The 22232-nt window shown below is 49.9% G+C and overlaps 5 protein-coding genes across 5 annotated transcripts; 4 read left to right on the forward strand and 1 right to left on the reverse strand.

The window, feature by feature from the left end:
- Positions 1-2594: 2594 nt before the first annotated feature.
- PFLUO_LOCUS7453 (high affinity glucose transporter) lies at positions 2595-4362 on the forward strand (the record flags this gene model as incomplete). Its single annotated transcript, XM_073785098.1, has 3 exons — positions 2595-2899; positions 2953-3153; positions 3216-4362. 3 exons carry the CDS (start codon positions 2595-2597, stop codon positions 4360-4362), a joined length of 1653 nt encoding a protein of 550 aa, XP_073641488.1.
- A 1477-nt stretch (positions 4363-5839) lies between these two features.
- On the forward strand, positions 5840-7078 carry PFLUO_LOCUS7454 (uncharacterized protein; the record flags this gene model as incomplete). Its single annotated transcript, XM_073785100.1, has 1 exon — positions 5840-7078. The coding sequence occupies one exon, from the start codon at positions 5840-5842 to the stop codon at positions 7076-7078; it is 1239 nt and encodes a 412-aa protein (XP_073641489.1).
- Positions 7079-15333: 8255 nt separating this feature from the next.
- On the forward strand, positions 15334-16752 carry PFLUO_LOCUS7455 (Endoglucanase 7a; the record flags this gene model as incomplete). The annotated part of the gene is made up of 1 exon (XM_073785101.1): positions 15334-16752. The coding sequence occupies one exon, from the start codon at positions 15334-15336 to the stop codon at positions 16750-16752; it is 1419 nt and encodes a 472-aa protein (XP_073641490.1).
- Positions 16753-16926: 174 nt separating this feature from the next.
- PFLUO_LOCUS7456 (uncharacterized protein) lies at positions 16927-17934 on the reverse strand (the record flags this gene model as incomplete). Its single annotated transcript, XM_073785102.1, has 1 exon — positions 16927-17934. One exon carries the CDS (start codon positions 17932-17934, stop codon positions 16927-16929), a length of 1008 nt encoding a protein of 335 aa, XP_073641491.1.
- A 2776-nt stretch (positions 17935-20710) lies between these two features.
- PFLUO_LOCUS7457 (sphingosine N-acyltransferase lag1) lies at positions 20711-22153 on the forward strand (the record flags this gene model as incomplete). Its single annotated transcript, XM_073785103.1, has 3 exons — positions 20711-20836; positions 20898-21629; positions 21686-22153. 3 exons carry the CDS (start codon positions 20711-20713, stop codon positions 22151-22153), a joined length of 1326 nt encoding a protein of 441 aa, XP_073641492.1.
- Positions 22154-22232: the final 79 nt, after the last annotated feature.

Consider the following 22232-nt stretch of genomic DNA (forward strand, 5'->3'; position numbering starts at 1 on the left):
ACCAAAGAAGTAAGCCCGTAGTAGTCGACGATAGCAAGTATCATTAGACTGATCATTCAGAGCAGACCCTATAATCTCCACAGTTTTCAAGATATCCTTTTGGTCACGAATATCAAACCCTCGACTTCTGGCGCAGCATCCGCATTCCGTAGTACAGTGGCCTGCGGCCCGACGTCTATCTGCAGCCTTTCCGCGCTTTTCGCAGCATCCACAGTCACGGCCGCAACACCCTCCATTTCCTGCACAACCGTTGACAAGGTCCGATTGGAGATATCACTTTGGGTTTAATTTCCATAATTGTGTGCTCTAAGGACAGTACTTCTAGGAAGTAAGGCTTCGTTCTTGTAAAGCACCCGTCCAAGTAACCAGAATTCCTTGGGTATGGTCTCCAATTCTTGGCGCAACATAGAAAGCTGCTTCTTCTCTTTCGGACTGCTTGCTGTTAGATTCAAAGAATGATGTTGCTGCGTCAATTCTTCCTCTCGCTGCTCTAGTTGCCGAAGAACAGCTTCTGTGTGCATGATCTCCATGCAAAGCTCATCCAGCACACTGGGTTTGATATCATCATTTCAAACATAAGAGTGAAAACTATGTAGGTGAAACTTCTTCACAGAACTAAAGCTTCCTTGCCGTGCTAGTAAAGTGTCGATTCCGTCACAAACTGGAATAAGTAGCCAGTCAAACAATTTGAACAGCGCGTTGAAGACTAACTCACCCTGTGCTCTGGGAGCCGATCACTTCCCGAGGCGGCAGTTTTACCGTCACCATTATTACACAATCAGGGAGTGTCCTCAGACTTATCAGCTATTGGCGTAGTCAACTTTAAAGAAATTGAGGATACACATGTTAACTCTCTAGTAGATCTTCAATGTTCAAGTTATTGGGACTTGTATGGCCGAAAGACCAAAAGAGGCAATTCGTCGTGATAGACAAGAGTTAAGATCCGGCTAGTGCTAACCCGGACCGAAGAAAATGCCTCAAACGGTACCGGGAACGGCATGATGCGAAGTGTTAATTTCGTTGAATTGTCACAGCAGCAAATTACAACAGCAATACAAGGCAATCGTCGACCTGCGGATATAACCGACCCCGATTCAGGAAACCGGGACTATGCTGTGCCCTTGGTAGAGATCAGAAAATCTCATCTATTAGACTTTTGAAACTCTTCCACTGGTATCATCAGCGCATAGACCAGCCCGACTCACAGTTTCAACGGCGCTGGATGGCGCGAACTACGGTCTGTGCCCATGATGTGAGTGGCTTTAGTTTCCGTGAATCGTCACCAGGGACAGGAAAAGTCAAAAAGGGGCACGACGCCGAGCCGATAGCCGCTTCCCAATGCGCACGTCATAGAGAGACATTTACAATTTCCTCACAGGCACCCTCAGGATTTCAGTCGGGATAATCTGGTCAGGTCTGGGGCAAATGTCACCCGGTGAACGCATTTGGATATCGGTTCCCCGGCCCTCCGCACGCTGCGCGACCGTGTGGGAGAGGAGGCAAGCAAGACATGGAGATGGTGGGGTGGAACCACATGGGCGCGCTGAACGTGGTGGCCCAACGAATTTTTTTCGATAGAGTCTCCACAGACGCGAGTCCACCTGAAACAAAGCAATAAGCCTTCCTGTGTGGAACAGGACGGCCGGAGGAGGCCGTACCACGCAACCCGTGCGGTCTGGAAGCCGACCTCGCGCTGTTCCGAGCCCACTTTCGGCGTCTCCTGGCCATTGAGCTCCCGCCCCGGCATCCTGTTCGAGGTATTTGCCCGTGCTCGGGGCCCCGGACTAGTACTGCGTCCTCGGCTGGAGCGGGACTGTTTTTCTTTGTGGGCTCCCCGGCTAAATTAATTACTGCTGCTGTGTACCGACGAGTCCTGCCCGGATACTCCCCCCGAGGTGGAATTGTCGGTGGAACCGAGTAGTAAGGTGCCTGTCTTGCTGGCAAATCTCATTGGCACACGGAGAACAACACAAATTAACTACCCGGACTCCCATTCCACCGTAAACACACGAGAGTTCACTTCGTCAGCCTTTTTCCACTGCAGAGTTTCGGGATGTACCGTAGGCGCAAACCCCTGTCGATGCCGAGCGCCACTGCCGCAACAGGCCGATCCGAAGGAGCGCCCAGCAGCAAGAAACCGGGAGGCCGAACAGACTTCGGTGGTATGCCATACCGCGCTACACCTGGTTAGGACTAGCCGGGGCATTCGAGGGTCGGATTTCCCCGGATCAATTTGGAAATCAACCAATCAGACACGTAGAGTGGATCGTGGAGCCCAATCAGCGAGATAGGAACCGCAAACAGGGTCTTGGCGGGCCCCCGGGGTTGTACTGGCACGTTTTTCCAATGTAATTAACCATCGCGACCTTCTCCATGGGGACAGCCTGGTGTTGACCTGGCACAGTGGGGACGGGACCTGTCTCATGACAGAATTTTTTTCTCTTGCTGTGCCGGGAGCAATTTACTGGAAGAAGAGAGCCATTGTATTTAAGTACCCTCCACACCCCTCTCTCGGAAGATCTTTTTTTTTTCTTTTGGTATACCCTCTTTTTGTTTCTCTCACTCTCATAGTGCCTTGAGCCTATCCACCCACCATGGTTGTCGTGGGGAACATCTATGTGATCGCGGCTGTCGCCGTCATCGGCGGCAGTCTGTTCGGCTTCGACATCTCGTCCATGTCGGCCATTATCAACACTACTGCCTACAAGTGTTACTTTAACCACGGTCCCGAGGGCCCGCCGTTTAACAATGCGTCGCACTGTACTGGTCTCAGCTCCTTGGCTCAGGGTGGTGTTACTGCTGCCATGCCCGGTGGGTCGTGGCTGGGTGCTCTCATTTCTGGTTTCATTTCCGACCGGCTTGGCCGCAAGTATGCGATCATGAGTGGATGTGTTGTTTGGTAAGAAAGGCAGCCCACAAACAAGAGAACTAAGCTAACAAGTACTGTAATAGGATTATTGGCTCTGTTATTATCTGCGCGTCCCAGAACATGGGCATGCTGATTGCCGGCCGTATCATCAACGGTATCAGTGTCGGCATTGAGTCGGCGCAGGTCCCGGTCTACATCTCTGAGATCTCGCCGCCCTCCAAGCGTGGCCGTCTCGTCGGCTCGCAGCAGTGGGCTATCACCTGGGGCATTCTCATCATGTACTAGTATGTTCTTCCTGCCTTTTATGTGTCCCCCATTACCCCGCTAACCACTTTTGATCGGATAGTATCTCCTTCGGCTGCACCTACATTGGTGGCAAGAGTTCCTCGGACTACAGCACGTCCGTCTTCCGCATTCCCTGGGGCGTGCAGATGCTCCCCGCCATTCTTCTATTCCTGGGAATGACTATTCTGCCCGAGTCCCCGCGTTGGTTGGCCCGCAAGGACCGCTGGGAGGAGTGCCAGTCGGTTCTCGCCCTGGTCCACGGCAAGGGTGATTCCAACAGCCCCTTCGTGATTGCTGAGATGCAGGAGATCCGCGATATGTGCGAGTTCGAGAGGCAGAACAAGGATGTCTCGTACATGGAGCTGTTCCAGCCCAAGATGCTGAACCGTACTTTCATCGGTATTTTCTGCCAGATCTGGTCACAACTGACCGGTATGAACGTCATGATGTACTACATCACCTACGTCTTCAGCATGGCTGGTTACAGTGGCGATGCTACTCTGCTTGCTTCCTCTATCCAGTACATCATCAACGTTGTCATGACCGTCCCTGCTCTAATCTGGGTTGACCGCTGGGGTCGTCGCCCGACGCTGCTGATCGGTGCTACTTTCATGATGATCTGGATGTTTGCCAACGCCGGTATCATGGCCAACTACGGTGTAGTCGTCCCTGGGGGTATCGATAATACCCCCGAGGAGTCCATGCGCCTCCACGGTGCCCCGGCCAAGGCCCTGATTGCCTGCACGTACCTGTTCGTGGCTTCCTATGCCCCGACCTGGGGACCGATCTCGTGGGTGTACCCTCCGGAGCTGTACCCTCTGCGCGTCCGCGGCAAGGCCGTCGCGCTGGCCACCTCGGCCAACTGGGCGTTCAACATGGCGTTGGGTCTGTTCGTGCCCCCGGCTTTCACCAACATCCGCTGGCAGACTTACATCATCTTCGGATGTTTCCTGGCTGCCATGCTGGTCCATGTCTTCTTCATGTTCCCTGAGACTGCAGGCAAGACCCTGGAGGAGACCGAGCAGATCTTTGAGGATCCCACTGGTATTCCGTACATCGGTACCCCTGCCTGGAAGACCTTCCACGATACCAAGCGCACCATCGCTGCTGAGCAGGGTGACGTCGAGGTCCTGGGCGAGAAGCTGAGAGCGAGTGAGAAGCGTGCGCTCTCCACCACGCACTCGGAGAATGTCACCGACAGTGCATGAATGGGAGATATGAGTGTATGAACAAAATTGAGGTGGGAGGTGTTACAATTATAGATATATTTCTTTCAAAGTAAATATATTAATCTGTTTTTTGACTACAATCTCTTTTTCCTGGTCGATATACCCCAACACATGGGTTTCTTTGTTATAGATGAGACGACAGATTCGCAAGTACAAAAAGGCACAGCCCCACAGTGCCTTGTTCTTTCGTTGAAGCATCCAGTTCTGGCACCCAGGAAATACTCGGGGTTAAAGTTCCACCCTTAGCAAGCACCAAAGTTGCATACGTACTTAAAAGCAGTACTAGGGGCTATTACAGCAAGAAAATATTCCTCCGTGTTGACATGGTCAATTTTGTCCCGATGCCATCCACACGGGGAAACATGCCCCGCCACTAAGAACTATAGGCATAGAGCCGTTAGCTTGGCTGCACCCAATCCAGACCTTAGCCTCTATAGAGTCAGCGACAACTTGCTTTCAGAGAACTCAAAGTCATAAATCTTCAGTAGTGTTGATTGTATTTTTATGTTGTTGACCAGGCAGCAGAGAGGGTGAGCCTCCACGACAGCCCCTTCAAAGACCATTATTAACGCGGCTTAGATATGGTAGAAGGATTAATTCGTCCGCTTTTAGCGGAAGTTGTGGAATACAAACAACCAATTGGCTTTCAATTGCATGCTCCATGCCACGTACGAGCCAGCAACTACTGGAACAGCCTTAATTGGACATGTAGCACTTGGATATGGTTCGGAGTCGCTCAACGGCTAGATCATTGCTTCCTAAAATAGAACGTAGTGCGTGTTTGGGTAATTGATGTTAACCATCCTAAACATTGCTACGGGGTAAAATGGCGGGCTGAGATGTGCTCAAGGCGTGACCAGAATAAATCCACCTAAGTATTTTTGCGGTGATGGAGTCGTGGGACTGCCTGCCTTTGCTAGCGAGCAGTGATCGACCCCTGCATGGCCCGCACTTTTGCCCCGCATATTTACCCCGCACCCACTATGGGGAATCGTGGGACCAGAAACGTTCGGCCTAGATTGGTTTTTAATAAAACTGCATAACAAGAATAATTGAAGGAAGGACAAAAAGATTTTCAGATATTTTGTCTTTGAATACCCTTCATTCCGAGAGACGTCTTCTGGACTCGATATATAAGTCATCTCGCTAGACCAAAATGTTGATCCTTTGGACGTCGGGAATATGCCTTCTTTTGCTCTTGATATTTCGCTCTATCAGGGCTAGAAAAGGGAAAACCCTTCCCCCAGGACCTCGCCAACTTCCTTTTATTGGAAATTTGCACCAGGCACCCCAGACCAATCCATGGAGAGTATATCAGCAATGGACCAAAAGATATGGCCCTATATTCCACCTACAGTACGGTCTGAATACAGTCATTATTCTGGGAACCTACAAAGCGGCCCATGAGCTTCTTGATAAGCGAAGTAATATCTATAGCTCGCGACCACGATCTGTCATGGGTGGAGAGAACGTTAGCAAGGGCATGCGGACACTCTTGATGCCATATGGCCAACAATGGCGCAATCATCAACGTCTCCAGGCTTCGTACCTGAACATCCGCGTATCTCAAAGTTATCGCGATCTACAAGATCTCGAAAGCAAGCAACTTGTACATGAATTGTTGTCTCCTGCTGTTGATTTTTCGGATCGATATCATCGATACTCTTCTAGTTTAATTTTTGCACTCGCGTATGGCCGACGCCTCGAGACAGGTAACGAGCCAGAGATCAAGGCGATTGACCAGGTTATGGAAAACTTTCTCTATGCTGCGCGTGTTGGGACTTGGCTTGTGGATGCCCTCCCATTCTTGAATCACCTACCGAAATCCTTAGCTCCTTGGAGACGATACGCAGACGACCTACACAAATTTGAATCAAAACTGGCGATGGAAAATATGACGCGTGGACAAGAGACAGCTTCGTGGAACTGGGCGAAGCAAGTTCAGGATATGAAAGAGTCTAGTGAGATGACTCCGAAAGAGCGGGCATACGATGTGGGCATCATTTACGAAGCCGGAAGCGACACAACGACGATGGCCCTAGAGGTCTTTACTGCCGCTATGATTCTCTATCCTAATGTGATGAAGAAAGCCCAGGAAGAGATTGACTCCACTATAGAAGGATTTCCATCCTTTGCAGACAAAGAACGCCTTCCATATATCGGTGCCTTAATCAACGAGGTCCTTCGCTGGCGCCCTGTCTCTGCTGGTGGCATCCCACATGCTGTTACAGAGGATGACGAATATATGGGTTTCCACATTCCGAAGGGAGCAACCGTGATTGGAAATCATTGGTCTATTCATTTGGACGAGGACGTATACAAGGATCCCTACAACTTCAATCCAGATCGTTGGATTGAAGAACCAGACCTGCCTTTGGCTCCCTTTGGTTTCGGACGCCGTATCTGTACTGGCCAACACATTGCCAAAAACTCATTGTTTATTAATATCACTCGTTTGTTGTGGGCTTTCGACATTGGTTACGCCTATGAGGAAACCTCCGAGGGGAAAAGAAGATGTGAAATCGATCCGTTCGCATTCACACAGGGCTTCAATTCCCGGCCACTGCCTTTTCGAGCTGATTTCACTTTGAGATCCCAAGCAAAGGCTGCTGTTATCCAAGATCAATGGAATAAAGCCGACAAAGATATTGACCGTATTCTGGAAAGGATTCGCGCTTCACAGAAGACAACCTAATCTAGATAGTGACTGATTCCTACTGTGGTGTAGAGCAAATGTATTGTTCTTCTTCTTGCTACATCAATTGCGCTTGTCTCATTCGCACACCTTAGCTTCACGTAGATAATGAGTTTCTACTACTTGGCTTTGGTGCTTCATCTTCGGTCAAATCAAGGCCTTCATATGCAGAATAAGCCCTTCATATGCAGAATAAGCTGAGATCTGCGCGTTGCCGATGGTCTGCTCCTGGTCTTGGCTCAAATTATGGAGAAATTTTAGAGGAATGTAAGCTGAGGAGAGCCGGGTGTTAGAAGACCAGCCACATTGACCAGCTCTTGTCCAAGGTGCTTGTCCAGTATGTATACGGAGCGTGGAACACCCCGGTTTTCTCTTTCCTTGGCCAAACAGTTCCAACTCCTCCAGTCCGGGGTACTTTTGAAAGATCGTCCCCAAGCTGCGGCCCGTGGCGTTCCCCACGCTCGAAAACGGCCCCGCATCCATCTGTCCCTCAAAATGCGGGGCCAAAACACATCATGGGCTTGGCGGGAAATAATTGAACCATACCGCTTTTCCCATTCGTGAAATCTGCGAATATTTTAGAACATTTTACGTCTCCCATCTCCATGGAAACAATACTCAAGAAAGCTACGAGTTTTTGGAAAGATATGTAGATTTTCTATCAATAGCAGAGTCGGAGGTCCCGGTGGAAAGTTGACGGGTCGTCTGCTAGCCAAGGTACAATGAATAAGGCTACTAACCACACCTACCAACATGAGCCCAACGATTATTAGGCTGAATGGACCGACAGGAATCCAGTAGTCTAAAAGGCGGTCGAAAGCATTGTAAGAGAGGGTATATGATTGGAAGAGCGTTTGTCACTACCGCGATCTTGAACAAGAATACCCACGTCTCAAGGCGGGTGTAGTGCACATGGCAGCACAGTTCTATAATTCAAACTTTGTTCATTTTGTCCGTCTTGACTCTAGATCTGCGTCTGATTACCGGCAATGGAGACAGAAAATCGAGAAATTTTGATCAACAGTCGGCAATCGAAACACTCTCTACACCCCCATCGATAAAATCCAAGACCAAAATTCCGGACGCCAGTCTGTCTTTTACAAGGCCGACTAATTCCTTGTGTGCCGGGTCTTCTTGCACAAAATATCTCCGGTCATCATCAGAACGGAATCGAATCACCGAGGCAAGGTTGAATCCTATGAAACAATATGTAAGTAGGGATGGAATGGAATAATTGCACTCAGGTGCGCCGGATATTGAACTAACCATGGCTTCTCACTGGAGGACAAGGACGAGTTGTACCACATTTGGTGGATAGAATATATAGCTGACCGTTGCGAACAGCCTTTGTTGCCGCAGACTTGATTGCTTGAACGGTGAAATCTAGATCGGCCGGGTCCTTTAAAGGCCAGAGGACTATGTGTTCGATTTCCGACATAGGGCGTAATATTAGGTTGAATAATTCGCTCTTGAGAGTTATTGTGTTCCTTGATAAATTCTCCGTGGAAGGTCCTGTTAATCTGCTATTTATCTGTAATTAGGTACATGTTAGCTGCCTTGTATTGCGGATTTAGGACAATAGTGCGGGGGATATTTCGGAGTGTATACATGGTTTCCGCACTCCGTACATCACGTCCCGCATAACACATGCCGGGTCATGTGGAGATCCCGCACTTCCCCGCAGTCCCCCACGGCTTCCGAGGCTCCTCTGGAAAGACCGCAGGGTTAACGCATAAAGAAAAAGACCTATGATGGGACTTTTTCTAATAACTTGGCTTTGTGTTTAATCCTGGTTAAATTCTTCCTATACCTGAGCGGAAAGAAAATATCCAGCTGGTATAAAACCTTAAGAAACACTCCTTCAAAGCCGTCCATTCTAAAGGAACATCACATAATACCATACCAGACAATCCATCTTGACCACCATGGCACGAAATAACAGAAATCTCGAGGTTTTGTTACGTTCAACTACTCCTTGCGAAGCACCCCATGCAAAATATCCGGGTCTTAATCCTGGTTCAACGACTCTTCCAAAAGGGTTTCAAAAGGAACCTGGACTTCGGGCGTTTGAAGCTGCCACTGTCTTTGACCGAGATATTGAAATCCCGCTCAGAGACGGAATAAAGATACGCGCCGATGTCTTCCGCCCGGTCGACGGGCCGAAGGTACCTGCCCTCTTGGCCTGGAGTCCATATGGAAAATCAGGAGCTGGTTTCTTTAATCTCGACGCCGTTCCGGGCCGTGTGGGAATATCACCCAGCCAACTATCGGGTATGGAAAAATTTGAAGGTCTAGACCCCGCGGAGTGGGTTGGCAGAGGTTATGCTGTCGTCAATGTCGACGCGAGGGGAGCCTTCGACTCAGAAGGAGATATTCGGTAGGTGTGCCGCATTGAAGGCTTAGTTATGATGCCCTCAAAATTGCTTGCTAAGTTGTATACACCTAGTTATTGGGGCTCAGCTGAAGGTCGCGATGGATACGACGCAATTGAATTTGTTGCAAATCTTCCGTGGTGCAGTGGCAAAACTGCACTTGTCGGAAACTCGTGGCTAGCCGTTGCTCAATATTTTATTGCAGCCGAGCAACCCCCGCACCTGAGTTGTATTGCGCCTTGGGAAGGCTTGACTGATCTCTATCGGGAGTCGCTCTGCCGAGGAGGTGTTCCGTTCAAGCCTTTCCTCAGCTTCTTGGCTGAAGTGCTATTTGGTGAGTCATTTGATCCAGCATCTTGATTAATGTACCTGACAAAAGTAGGCAGGAACAAGCAAGAAGATATAATAGCCATGCTGGAAAAGCATCCATACATGAATGAGTATTGGGCTGGCAAGCGGGCAGACCTCAGTCGTATTGCTGTACCTGCGTATATTCTGGGCAGCTTCTCCACTGCACTCCACACTGCTGGCTCTTTCCGCGCCTTTGAGGAAATTCCACATAATAAGAAATGGCAAGGGCCCCGAGATACGTTGAAAGGGGAGCGCTAACTGTTCTTAGGCTCCGCGTTCATCCCACCCAGGAGTGGCACGATCTTTATCAGCCCGACAGTGTCAATGATCTCTGTCATTTCCTGGATCGATATACGAAGGGGGTTGAGAATGGCTGGGAGGAGACTCCGGCACTTCGGGTTTCTATTCTTGGATTTAACAAAGTTTGTCTAATTCCGCACAACTCTCCCAAGTACAGACCTGATGCGTGGCTCTCTGCCCCTCTAGGACCCCATTGTTAATCATGTGTTTCCTTCATGGCCGATCCCATCAACAAAATATCAGGCTCTGCACCTGAATGCCGACAACCAGCTTAGTATAAATCCACCCACAGAAGTTCACACCCAAACGTACCAGGCAGATGTGCCAGCTCTTCAAGTCGACAGTGATTCAGAGGAGTTAGTTTTTACTTATACCTTTGCCAGGCAAGCTTTTGTGGTTGGTCACTCTAAAGCTGTCCTCTACATGAGTTGCTCCTCGCACGATGATCTCGATGTTTTCGTACAGCTGCGCAAAGCCTCTGCCGACGGGACCATTTTGCAGAACGTCAATATACCTCTTGAGCACATGGGAGTTTCTAGCGCAGAAGATATTGTACCGGTGAACTCAAACATATATCTAGGACCTACCGGTATCCTACGAGCTAGCCACCGTGCTATCGATCAGGAATTGTCAAAGTCGCACGCAATAACATACTCTCACACGGAAGAAGCAATCCAGAAGGTCAAGCCCGAAGAGATAGTCAAGTTGGAAATTGCGATTTGGCCAACAGCTATGGTATTTGAAGCTGGGGAAAAGATTATTCTGAAAGTGGCAGGGCATCACATGACTCTCGCGGAGTTTGAGCCCCTGCGAGGTGCCTTTTCTGCGGAAAACAAGGGGCACCATGTTGTCCATTTCGGAGGGAGATATCCCAGCCATATTGAAATCCCAATAGTGGATTTGTGAGAAGGTGCATGTTATGTTCTAGGCGCGTTCTTCTGCTCCTCATGTGATTGCATTTTCTCAGTGGCTCCGCTAGTTCTCCTCGTCCTTTAATCACTATCTGATTAGGTCTAACTCACCCTTCTAAATATACTTACCGCTTGATTCCTTTCTTTCAAAATTTGGGTCGATTCTAGCCCCACATTTTCGTGGGGCACAGATATTGGGAGCGGTTCTAGCCGGGGGGATATCCAATAATACTTCCAACGGAGCGCAAATGAGCAAATAGGACAAAAATCCTGCAAGAAGCAGAATAGTTGGGGTCGATTTATGGAATTCTGCCGGGGGGCGGGAGTACCTTCAGCCGAGCCAAGAGAAAATCCCGGGTGTGCCACACTTAACCCCAGACTCTTCCCTCCCCGCCTTTATGGCTACATCGCCATCTTTCTTCTTCACCTGCCAAGAAATTACACCAATCAGATAATGGCTAGCGAAAATCTGCGGGGCCGGCGTCAGCGCTATTGCCCCTGGTGCTCCAAGTCATTCACAAAAGCTGAGCACCTAACCCGGCATGTCAGAATTCATACTAGGGAAAGGCCGTTCGCCTGTATCACATGTAGCAAATCATTTAGTCGCCAGTATGCTCGGTTTCTGATGCCAATGAGATATATTTACTGACCTGAACTAAGCGATTCTCTGTTGCGACACTCGAGATCTCATCGGTCATCCAGCATTGCGCCTGCGGAAATGGACACGGCTGCCGACTCCGCCGACGCAGTAATTGATGCATCGCGACCGGTGATCAGTCATCACAACCAACAGATCTCCCCATTTAGCCATGACTATACTCTTGCAGTTGGTGCTGTCAATGAGCCTCCAACTCCTCCGCACCGACCCTCCTCGGTCAGAGATAGTTGCTCAAGCACAGGAGATATTCATTCGACATCCCACTCATTTGCCAATCCAGCACGGCAAAGAGCCATATTTTCCTCCAATATGGGAGGGCTACCTTATGTACAGCCTGAACAAGGGCTGGCCGGCGTGACTGAGTTTCCCACACCAGGCTCCCAATCTCAGCTCGCGGACTTGGACTCTCTCCACGATACGGGCCAAGACCAAATACAGACCATCAATAACACAAATACCCAGATCCCAGCTTGGTTTGCGGATGAAGATTTTGATTTGAGTGCTTTTAACTCGGAGATTTTGATGTCGGCTGGAAGTTGGCTTCAGCCAGACCCCGGCCCACAGCATCCCAGCGACATTACGAGCGACAGCAACCAGCTTCTCGCAAATGATATATCCTCATCACGAGAGAGCATGGTTCAGTTGAATTGGTATACATATATGGGAATGTCACGATCAGACCACGCAACGCCTGAGATCGGAACAGAGAAGACACAGGTAGACGAAGCATACCGAGCCAGCCTGGCCGTGAAACTTCAGCCGCATATACCCTTCTTACCTCTCCCATCAACAGAGTTTCTGGTATGCCTACCTTTGACCATTTGATACTTTTACCAGCTAATTGTGGCAGAATCTTTGCATTCAAATGTATTTCACGAAATTCCATCCTCTTTTTCCAATCGTCCACGCTCCTTCCTTTCAACCGTCTTCAAAAAGTTCGTTACTTCTTCTCTCTATCTGCTCCATTGGGAGCCTTTTTGTGGGCTCGTCCCATGCCGCTTCTCAAGGAGTGAAGATTTTTGAGACCCTAAATAAAGCAATATTGTCCTCGGTACGCCTTGATCTATCCAGTTTTACAGATTTTTGCCGTGCGGCTGACTCCAGAAAGTGGGAAAAGTATTTCTCACGACAGGGACCCGAGACAATTGCCATGGTTCAGGCGGCTCTAATAGGACAAACATTTGGACTTCTGTCAGGGGTTAGGTGACGTATACCAGCTCTGGAAGTTGGTTACTAATTGATGCGAAATAGAGAAAAAAGGATCTGCTCATTGCACAGACATTCCACGGCACCCTGGTGGTGGTGAGCTTGAATCCCCCCGCGGAAACTAACTGATCTAATATGTTCAAATATAGTGGGCGAGGCGAGCGATTGTTAGCAAACTGGAAAGAGCATCAGACAAGATCAGCTTGCGTCAAATCTCGCATACCCCAGAAAAGGCATGGAAGACGTGGATTCAGGCGGAAGAACATAATCGGTGAGTTCCTGGATCTAACCGACGTCACAGGTACTAATCAATGTTGGTGGCTTCAGGCTTATTGCGGGTATCCACGTCCACGATGTCGAAATATCCGATCTTTTCCTAACGGACCCGTATCTGCGACATTCACCATCCAAACTGCCTCCAGTGTCGGACGATGATCTCTGGGAAGCCGAAACCGTGGATGACTGGAGCAAAGGAGTGATCAGCCTCTTATCATTCTCAGGTGAATTTGAAAGTCATTTGCAGCCTCAAGGCACAGGAACAAATCATCAACAAACAAACCCGTCAATGGCCGCTCCTTCGATCAACAGATTTCAAACTTATCTTGAGCTCCAATTGATCGCTGCCTCAGCTCTTGAAATAAGGAATGAAAATGACCGAAAGCAACGAAAGCGATCCGAACACGCCCTTATGGACTTCTATGAAACACATATCGTCCCTCACCGAGGGAAAAAATTGGACCCATACTGCTTGCCTATACTTTGGCACTCGATCTTCTTCTCATTATATGCCAATATCGATCACCTTGAGCTAGTCATTGGCAAAGAGGGGTTTGATGAGGCACAGCGCCATGTTGATTGTGTACGTGACTGGGCTTCGTCCTCAGATGGCCAAAGATGCGCACTGCATGCTGCCCTAATTCTCCGTGAACTGGGGCTGGAGAATCTGAGAACTGAGCCTCCTCTTCACGTCCCTCGGATAATTTTCCGCGCCGCCCTCATTTGGTTCTGTTATATCAAATTCGGTGTTGATACTGCAGTCAACTTACGTCAAACTGTGGAATTTCCCGAGTTGAGCGGTATTGGCATAAACAGTGAGACGTTGCTTTTTGAAGCCAATGGTTTCAAACTATTCCGGCCGACAATCTCGGAATCAAGCACATTTTGTGGACTGGTTGATATTCTACCCCGGATTGGACATTGGGGGACCTGTCGGCTATTCAACTCCATCTTGAAGTTGCTTCTCCCCGAAGTCAAAGAAGACGAGATGTATGCTAAATGAAAACGGTCTCGCAAAATACCAATAAACCCTTTGGTCTTTGTGTTGCCTCTATTCTACTAATGACACAGAGGGCCAGGTTGCCCAGGATAAGCTTTGAAAATAGGCGTTGTTGATGATCATTGTAAGTACATTTATATGCGTGGGAAGGAAGGAGATGTGGCGATGGAACCTATCTATTATGATGGGGCCGAGCTCTGATCCATCATACACAGCAATTGCATATACAAAATGGGCCTGTACTCCGATTCGTACTTGTATATGTGCCACCAACCCAGCAATCATCTCTCTTTTCTTCTGTATCGAGTCCTCTTAGTACATAAGCGTTGTATGGAAAACGTCGGGCTTTGGCCCTTATCAAATGGGTTAATGATATACGCGATGACCGCCGCGTCCAATCCCGTTCTGCTTCTGCCCCTGGGCCTTAGCACACCCTATTTTAACCTATTCATTGGCAGATAACTAGCGCATTATCAGCTATTGGCTCATATTGCGGGGAGAATAAGCTAGATATCCGGCTCTGAGATCCGTTTCAGGAACAGCAGGTGGGGCAATTTATCCCAAACACTCGAGAGCGGCCCCATTGCTGCCAATTGTAGCCCCTGCTACCGTGGCTTGGTCTGGCCAAACTTTCATCGAAATCCAGGGTAAAAAGGATGGATGGGGCTGCTTCGTCGTATGTGGAAGGCGTGACGACCGTGACGAATGAAGCCTCCCCCTGACCCAGATAGGCAACTCCCTCATGTTGTCTCTCGTTCTTCTGGACGCGGAGAGCCGGCTGCAGAGATTGAGTCAGGATGGGATACGGGGTACACGAACGTGCCTTCTTCAGCGGCAATTGAGGACGCTGCTCGAGCCTATCCCAACTGCGGATCGGCGGTCCGCCAGAGCTTGGTCAACTGAATCTCTCCTGCTCACCGCGAGACGCCCACAAATAGTCTCTTCCCCATAGTCGCCAAGATTCTCTCGGCCTTCTCAAGCTACGTTTGACACAAATTGTTCCCCGCAGAGATGATGGCACGGTAGCACAATGCGTCGAAGCGGACGCCCTCGCCCGTCCCGTTTGGGGCCCGCGTCGACGATGCAGAGACCGCGATATGAATGCATAAATACCCCATGACTGTCGCTAAGCATCAGGATGGCTGCAAGCTTCTCATTTCGTTCAATAGCAATCAATCATCATGCCCTCAATCAGGACGAGTATTATCGTGGCAGGGCTGGCTTCGCTGCCCCTCATCCAGGCGCAGGAGCCGGCCACATCCGACCCTGGAAACCCTGCTCTCACCACCTGGATGTGTTCCACTGCTGGGGGCTGCGTGGAACAGAATACCTCGATTGTCCTGGACTGGGGGTCCCGCTGGATCCATACCGTCGGTGGCTCTGAGTCTTGTACGACCTCATCCGGTGTCAACACGACCCTGTGCCCCGACGAAGCCACCTGTGCAGAGAATTGTGTTATCGAAGCAGCCAACTATACCTCCGCCGGTGTGTCTGTTTCCGGAGACTCGCTGACTATGTACCAATACGTCGAGAGCAACGGCGTATATGGCAATGCCTCTCCACGACTCTACCTCCTCGGAGCGGATGGGAACTATGTGATGATGCAGCTCCTCGGTAGGGAGCTGAGCTTCGACGTTGATATGTCTACTCTGCCATGCGGTGAGAACGGCGCCCTTTATCTGTCCGAGATGAGCGCCAGCGGCGGAAGGAATGAATACAACACCGGCGGTGCTGAGTACGGCTCGGGATACTGCGATGCACAATGCCCGGTCGAGACCTGGAGGAACGGGACGCTCAACCCCAACGGTGAGAGCTACTGCTGCAATGAGATGGATATTCTCGAGGCCAATTCCATGGCCAATGCCTACACTCCCCATCCCTGCAGCACCACCGACTGCGATAAGGGCGGCTGCGGCTTCAACCCTTACGCGCAGGGCGTGACCAACTACTGGGGACCGGGCGATACTGTAGACACCTCTAAACCTTTCACTATCACTACCCAGTTTATCACGGACGACGGCACCAAGACCGGTACCCTGACTGAAATCCGACGACAATACATTCAGAACGGTAAGATCATCCCGAACGCGAAGTCGTCGTCCGGTCTCGATTCTATTACGCAATCGTGGTGCGAGTCTTCTGACAGCTCTGCGTCCACCTTCGGCGGCTTAACCACCATGGGCCAGGCGCTCGGCCGTGGAATGGTCCTGATATTCAGCATCTGGAACGACGGAAGCCAGTACATGAACTGGCTCGACAGTGGAAGCAGCGGCCCGTGCAGCAGCACCGCAGGCAACCCTGCCACTATACTGGCCCAAGACCCTACCACACATGTCGTCTTCTCCAACATTCGCTGGGGAGATATCGACTCGACCTATACCAGCCCCTCAGGCTCCGGCACAGGCACCAGCTCCAGCTCGAAGTCCACCACAGCCACTACCAAGCCCACGACCATGACCACGAGCACAACTGCCACCGCTTCTGGGGCAACTCAAACTCACTGGGGCCAGTGCGGAGGACAGGGATGGACTGGCCCGACCGCCTGCGCATCGGGAACCACTTGCGAAGAGCAGAATTCTTATTACTCCCAGTGCTTGTAGATAGCGTAGTTAGTTTGGGTTCAGCAATGGAAACTCGCGATTCTGGTAGGCTTGTATTTGCACACAATGAATTTCATGGAAGATCTTGAATTCGATCAAGCCCTTTCGAGTTTGCACCCACCTATCTCACAAATCCAGCGACTTGTTCCTAGTCCATATGGTGAATTGATTGGCTCATTTCGTTGTATACACCCCAGTTCTCACAGCATGATAACCTTTCCTGCCTACTCTCGCTGTCAAATCACTCTTCCATTGCTCGCCACGCACCAACCTTTCAACAGTCTTTCCAAATGTATACTTTGGAGTCCATCCTAGATCCTTCACTGCCCTGCTTGAATCATACACTCTGTCGATCCTTGCTAGATGCTTCCACCCCTTCTCCTTGAAAACGATGTCCACATCAGGAAATTCCTTCCTGAGCACCTCCGCAGGGCTCCGATTTAGAGCATTGAGAGTATTCATGTCGCTGTTGAAAGGTGGCGGGGCACTTATGATGTATTTTCCCCATCGAATATCCTTGGCCCTTTTCATTGCACAGACTGATGCGCTAACGATATCCTCGATGTCGCATCTGCGGTAGGCCAGTTCTAGAACCTTCAGGTTCTCATCGCTCATGGCTGCGCGACGGTCTTCATCATCGTCTTCCTCGGGGAAAAAACGGCTAGTGCGGAGAATCAAGACTGGTATGCCGCTTTGCTTCTGCATCAATGCGCACATATCCTCGGCCGCAACCTTCGTTACCCCATATATATTCTTTGGTACGGGTACAATAGATTCATCGATCCAAGCAGCGGGGTATCCTGGCTTGGGACTGAGCGCCATGCCAAAGGTACTGGTTGTACTGAAGAAAACAAAGCTCTCTATCTGCGCTCCAAACCGGGAAGATTCTTCTAGCAGGATCAGAGTGCCGACAACGTTGGTTGAAATAAAATCTTCCTTGCTGTGGCTGCAAACATGAGGTTTATGTAGTGTCGCAGCATGGAGGACGTGTTTTATATGGTTAGAGTCGAATACGGAGGTAATCAAATTGCGATCGCTAACAGAACCCACAAGTGTCGTAGTTGAGGAGGGAAGAATGTCGATTCCCAGGGGTTTGAAGCCCAGTGAAGGCAGGCTTAGCATCAAAGCGGTTCCAAGATGACCGGCCGAGCCAGTGACAAGAACGTCGTACGATGAAGACATTTTTGCAATGGACACCCTTCACGAGACTGATTGTTGAGAACTTTGTCAAATTCACAAAAGCACTCTCCTATGTGAGTCACCCCAGACCAGGACTTTCTTATTAGGAGATGTCACGTGTAGATCGAGCCCTATATTGATTTTACGTAATGCAGTCTCTCCGAAATATGAAACACTATTCCGAGTAAACAATTCTGATACGGATTGGCCTAGTTTATGTCACGAGCTGAGGACCACCCACTGGTGCCATATTCGCAGAGTTTCTTGCAGATCTCCGGTAGCACTGCTAGATAGGTGTCAGGATATGGAGAAGTGGTAAGAATGTATACAAGTTTCATGTGATGCCCGCCACCAAGTCGGAGCCCCAACGGTTACCCGCGTGAGAATTGAGAGTTAATATTTAAATTTTCTACATATATTCGGGATCAACCAGATATGCATTCTAAAAGCAGACGACGCAAATATGAGGCAGGCCTGGGGCATGAAGCAACATGAAATAGCCTTATGTTGTAATCCTAACCGAGACTAATCACTCTGTCAGGAATAAGGCCCTTGTGGTAAGACCACCGAGCTGAGATCTAGAGACAAAGAAATCGAAAACTGGGAAGCATTGAACTTTTCCGGGCGTGAAAGAACCCATCGAACCGCATCTTCGGCGTCGTGGACTGCGGCAAGGAATTTATTTCCGGCGCGAGTCGATAGGTGCAGTCTAGAACTAATAACTCAGTTTCCTAGGCAATGAATTTACAAACTTGTCGTCACTCCCATGCAGAGGGTTCACGAGTTCGCTACCATGGAAGTTACGGAGACTGGGGTGGGACTGGGGTGTGGAGAACGAAGGTTCGGCCCGCCGGCGCTAAAAAAAAAAAAAAAAAAAAAAAAAAGAATTCGCGCAATAGCGACACAGAAAATTGTGCTCAAAAGACCATAATGGGTTGTGGATTTATCATCTGAGCTGAGGGCAGAGAGGACGATAGATTTGGTCGAGAAAGTTCGTATAAACGAGCTGCCAGGCTCATCGTCTCTTAGAATGGAACGCAGTTCATGAAGAGGGAGAGAATCACCTAGATTGTCTAACTATTTAAAAGAGAGAGAGGAAATCCAGAAGACAGTCGAGCAGAAAAATTTGTCACGCGACAGGCCTGAACGAGATCCTTTACACACCTTCTATTTCTGGTACTATCTCTTGCCCTGCACCATGGAGTCTGTGCCCGATGGTCACACGACGAAGGCGATGAAACGTGACACAAGTATAGTCAATCAGCGTCACCCATTCTCCAGCCGCTAAACTCCCAAATAAAGGATGCTTATCCAAGTGATGAGCTCACTAAGCTTAGGGTTTCCATTGGGTTATTTGACCCTAACGATCAAGACCTCCTCGGCTTTAAAGCCTGTCTCTTTAAGCCTCTATTCTCGGATGAGCTTAAAGATTACTCTCCAGTCGCGTCCGATTTTGAAGGGTGCGCTCTCTCCTACTACTTGAAGTTGATAGGTGCTAGCCGTCTCACTCTTTGGGCCACACCACGGGCGTCTCCTACAGGCCAAATTCGACCAGTACGGTATCTTGAAGGTCCAAATCTCGCCTATCTACAGCTTTCGACACGGAGCCGATTCTCCTTCAAACCTTTCCTTCGATATTACGGCTGCGAACCTCGAGATGGTCCGGAGTATAAATTTAATAGTGAGGGGGATAACACACGCGCCCAGGCAGCTGAGGATGTCTTCCCATCGCCCGGCACCAACAAGTACAATATCGCTCTCACTGAAGACGATACCTCGTCTACAGAACAGGCCTGAAATCTGCCTTTCTATATGTCGACAAGAGCAGCTCCGCAGAGCGCGACCGACGAAGGAAATTCTCTTTGTTTGACTAGTATCATAACATTCAACTAGGGGAATAATAACTAGTGAATAGATGGAGCAAGCTGTCTTGTTCCCTTTCCTCCCAGAGCCTGAGAAACTTGTGGAAGACATAGGAAATAGCTCAAGAAGGCACACATGTATGAAGCATCTTCGCTTTCTCATCGATAATTACCTCAGAAATGACCAGGTAATTAATTCTCATCCCACTATTCAAGAGTGTAGTTGGATTCATCGTAGCGTTACATACTCCCCAATCATCCAATAAGATCGTAGTTGTCACGGCTTGGCATGAGCACGGGGTGATTTTCTTCCTCGTGCGTCAGTTCTACAATCGGTACCGCGAGACACAGACAAGGTATAACCCCTTTCACTCTCATGAGCAGATACTCTTTGCATAGTAAGCGATCGCTACATCTAGCTTGCCCAAGTGGCAGCTAGCTCCCGTCCTGGGATCGGAGGAGACCCCGGTTGACTTGAACCTCAATCTGCATAGTTTTCTGACTTGAACCCGATATCAGCTATGGCCTAGGGCTACTCTGCCCTGATCCAGTCAAAATGGGAGGTCTTAGGAGTGTGGTCGTATTCGTAGTGGAGACGCATACTATGGTCACGGCGTCGCGTGAGCACGGAGGCATGACATTCTTGTAAACAAAAATGTTCTTCAAGAATAAAATAAAAGAAAAAGGCGAAACCGCAAGAATCAGCTTCACCATAGCATAGCATGGGGTGAATGATCTAACCCTAGGGCTGGCTGCCAAGGCTTGCCGAACCAGCGATCGATCCGGGCGCGCGGTGGACTCTTCCGGGATTCATCCGGAAACCCCCTGGATTTTTTTTCCTCTTCTCTTCCGCCCCATCCTCGTGACACCCAGACTGCTCTGCACACCTCACCCTCTTTTCCAACACATTCTCCGCCATGGGCCGTCCTCGGGGCAGGTCCAACAACCTCGGTGTGGACATCCGCGGCGACACCAGCGCGCCCGCGATGTCCACCATGAACGACGTGAGTCCCGTCGAGCCCACTAGCCCCGATCTGAGCAAGGTACTTTTTCCCTCCGCAATGCCTTCGCGACGGCTGTTACTCACACGACAATGTCTCACAGCAACTACAGGCCCAGTCGGAGAAATCAAGGGCCAAGTCCTCCCAACGCCGCCGCAGCCGGTCCCTCCTCCACCGGTTCGCCGACAAGTGCCTGAAGTACACCTGGCTGCTGCCCCTGCTCATCGTGTGCGCCCTGCTGTCCTTGTACGCGATCAACCCCACCCCGTCGAACCCAATGCACAGCGCCATCTTCATCTCATACCCGCAGCCACCAAAGACACCCGGCGGCCCGGTCATGTACGGCAAGGGCAAGAAAGACATTACATTCGTGGCTTTCTACACGATAGTCCTGTCGTTTACACGTGAGTTCCTGATGCAGCAGGTCATCCGGCCGTGGGCGCGCTATTGCGGGATCAAGACCCGGGGCAAGACCGCGCGGTTCATGGAGCAGGTGTACACTGCGATGTATTTCAGCATCTTTGGGCCGTTTGGTCTGTACGTGATGTACCGGTCTGACATTTGGTTTTTCAACACCACGGCGATGTTTGAGGGGTTCCCGCATCGCGCTCACGAGGCCGTCTTCAAGACGTACTATCTCCTGCAGGCGAGCTATTGGGCGCAGCAGGCGATCGTCTTGATGTTGCAGCTGGAGAAGCCCCGCAAGGACTTCAAGGAGCTCGTCGGACACCATATCATCACCCTGGCGCTGATTGCTCTCAGCTATCGGTTCCACTTCACATACATGGGTATTGCGGTCTATATCACCATGGACATCTCGGACTTTTTCTTAGCGGTATGCTTCTCTTTGTGAGAGAAATCGAACCCCATAATAACTAATTGCCTGGACAGACCTCCAAAACGCTCAACTACCTCGATTCCATCATCACGATACCCTATTACGTCATGTTCGTCGGTATCTGGACCTACCTCCGCCATTACCTGAACCTGAAGATCCTGTGGGCTGTCCTGACAGAATTCCGGACGGTCGGACCCTTTGAGCTCAACTGGGAGACACAGCAATACAAGTGCTGGATCAGTCAATACATCACTTTTGCCCTACTCGCCAGTCTACAGGCCGTTAACCTCTTCTGGATGTTCCTGATTCTACGGATCCTGGCCAACTACGTCTTCAACAGTGTCGTACAGGATGAGCGCAGTGATGCCGAGGAGGAGGACGAGGAAGTCGAGGGGAATGGTCATGCTACGGCTACTCTCGCCACTGGCAAGGAGAACGACACGCCTCAGGTGCTGATTAACGGCGAGCCTGTGCCCGACAGGCGGAACCTGCGCTCACGCAGCAGCAAGCAGGATTCGTGAGGACCGCTGCAACTCAATTTCCTAGCTGTGTATTCTATGTTTCTCTTCGGAGTCTGTTACCCCCCTTCATCATACTGCC

Source organism: Penicillium psychrofluorescens (genome assembly GCF_964197705.1).
Source record: "Penicillium psychrofluorescens genome assembly, chromosome: 5".
Lineage (NCBI taxonomy): Eukaryota > Fungi > Ascomycota > Eurotiomycetes > Eurotiales > Aspergillaceae > Penicillium > Penicillium psychrofluorescens.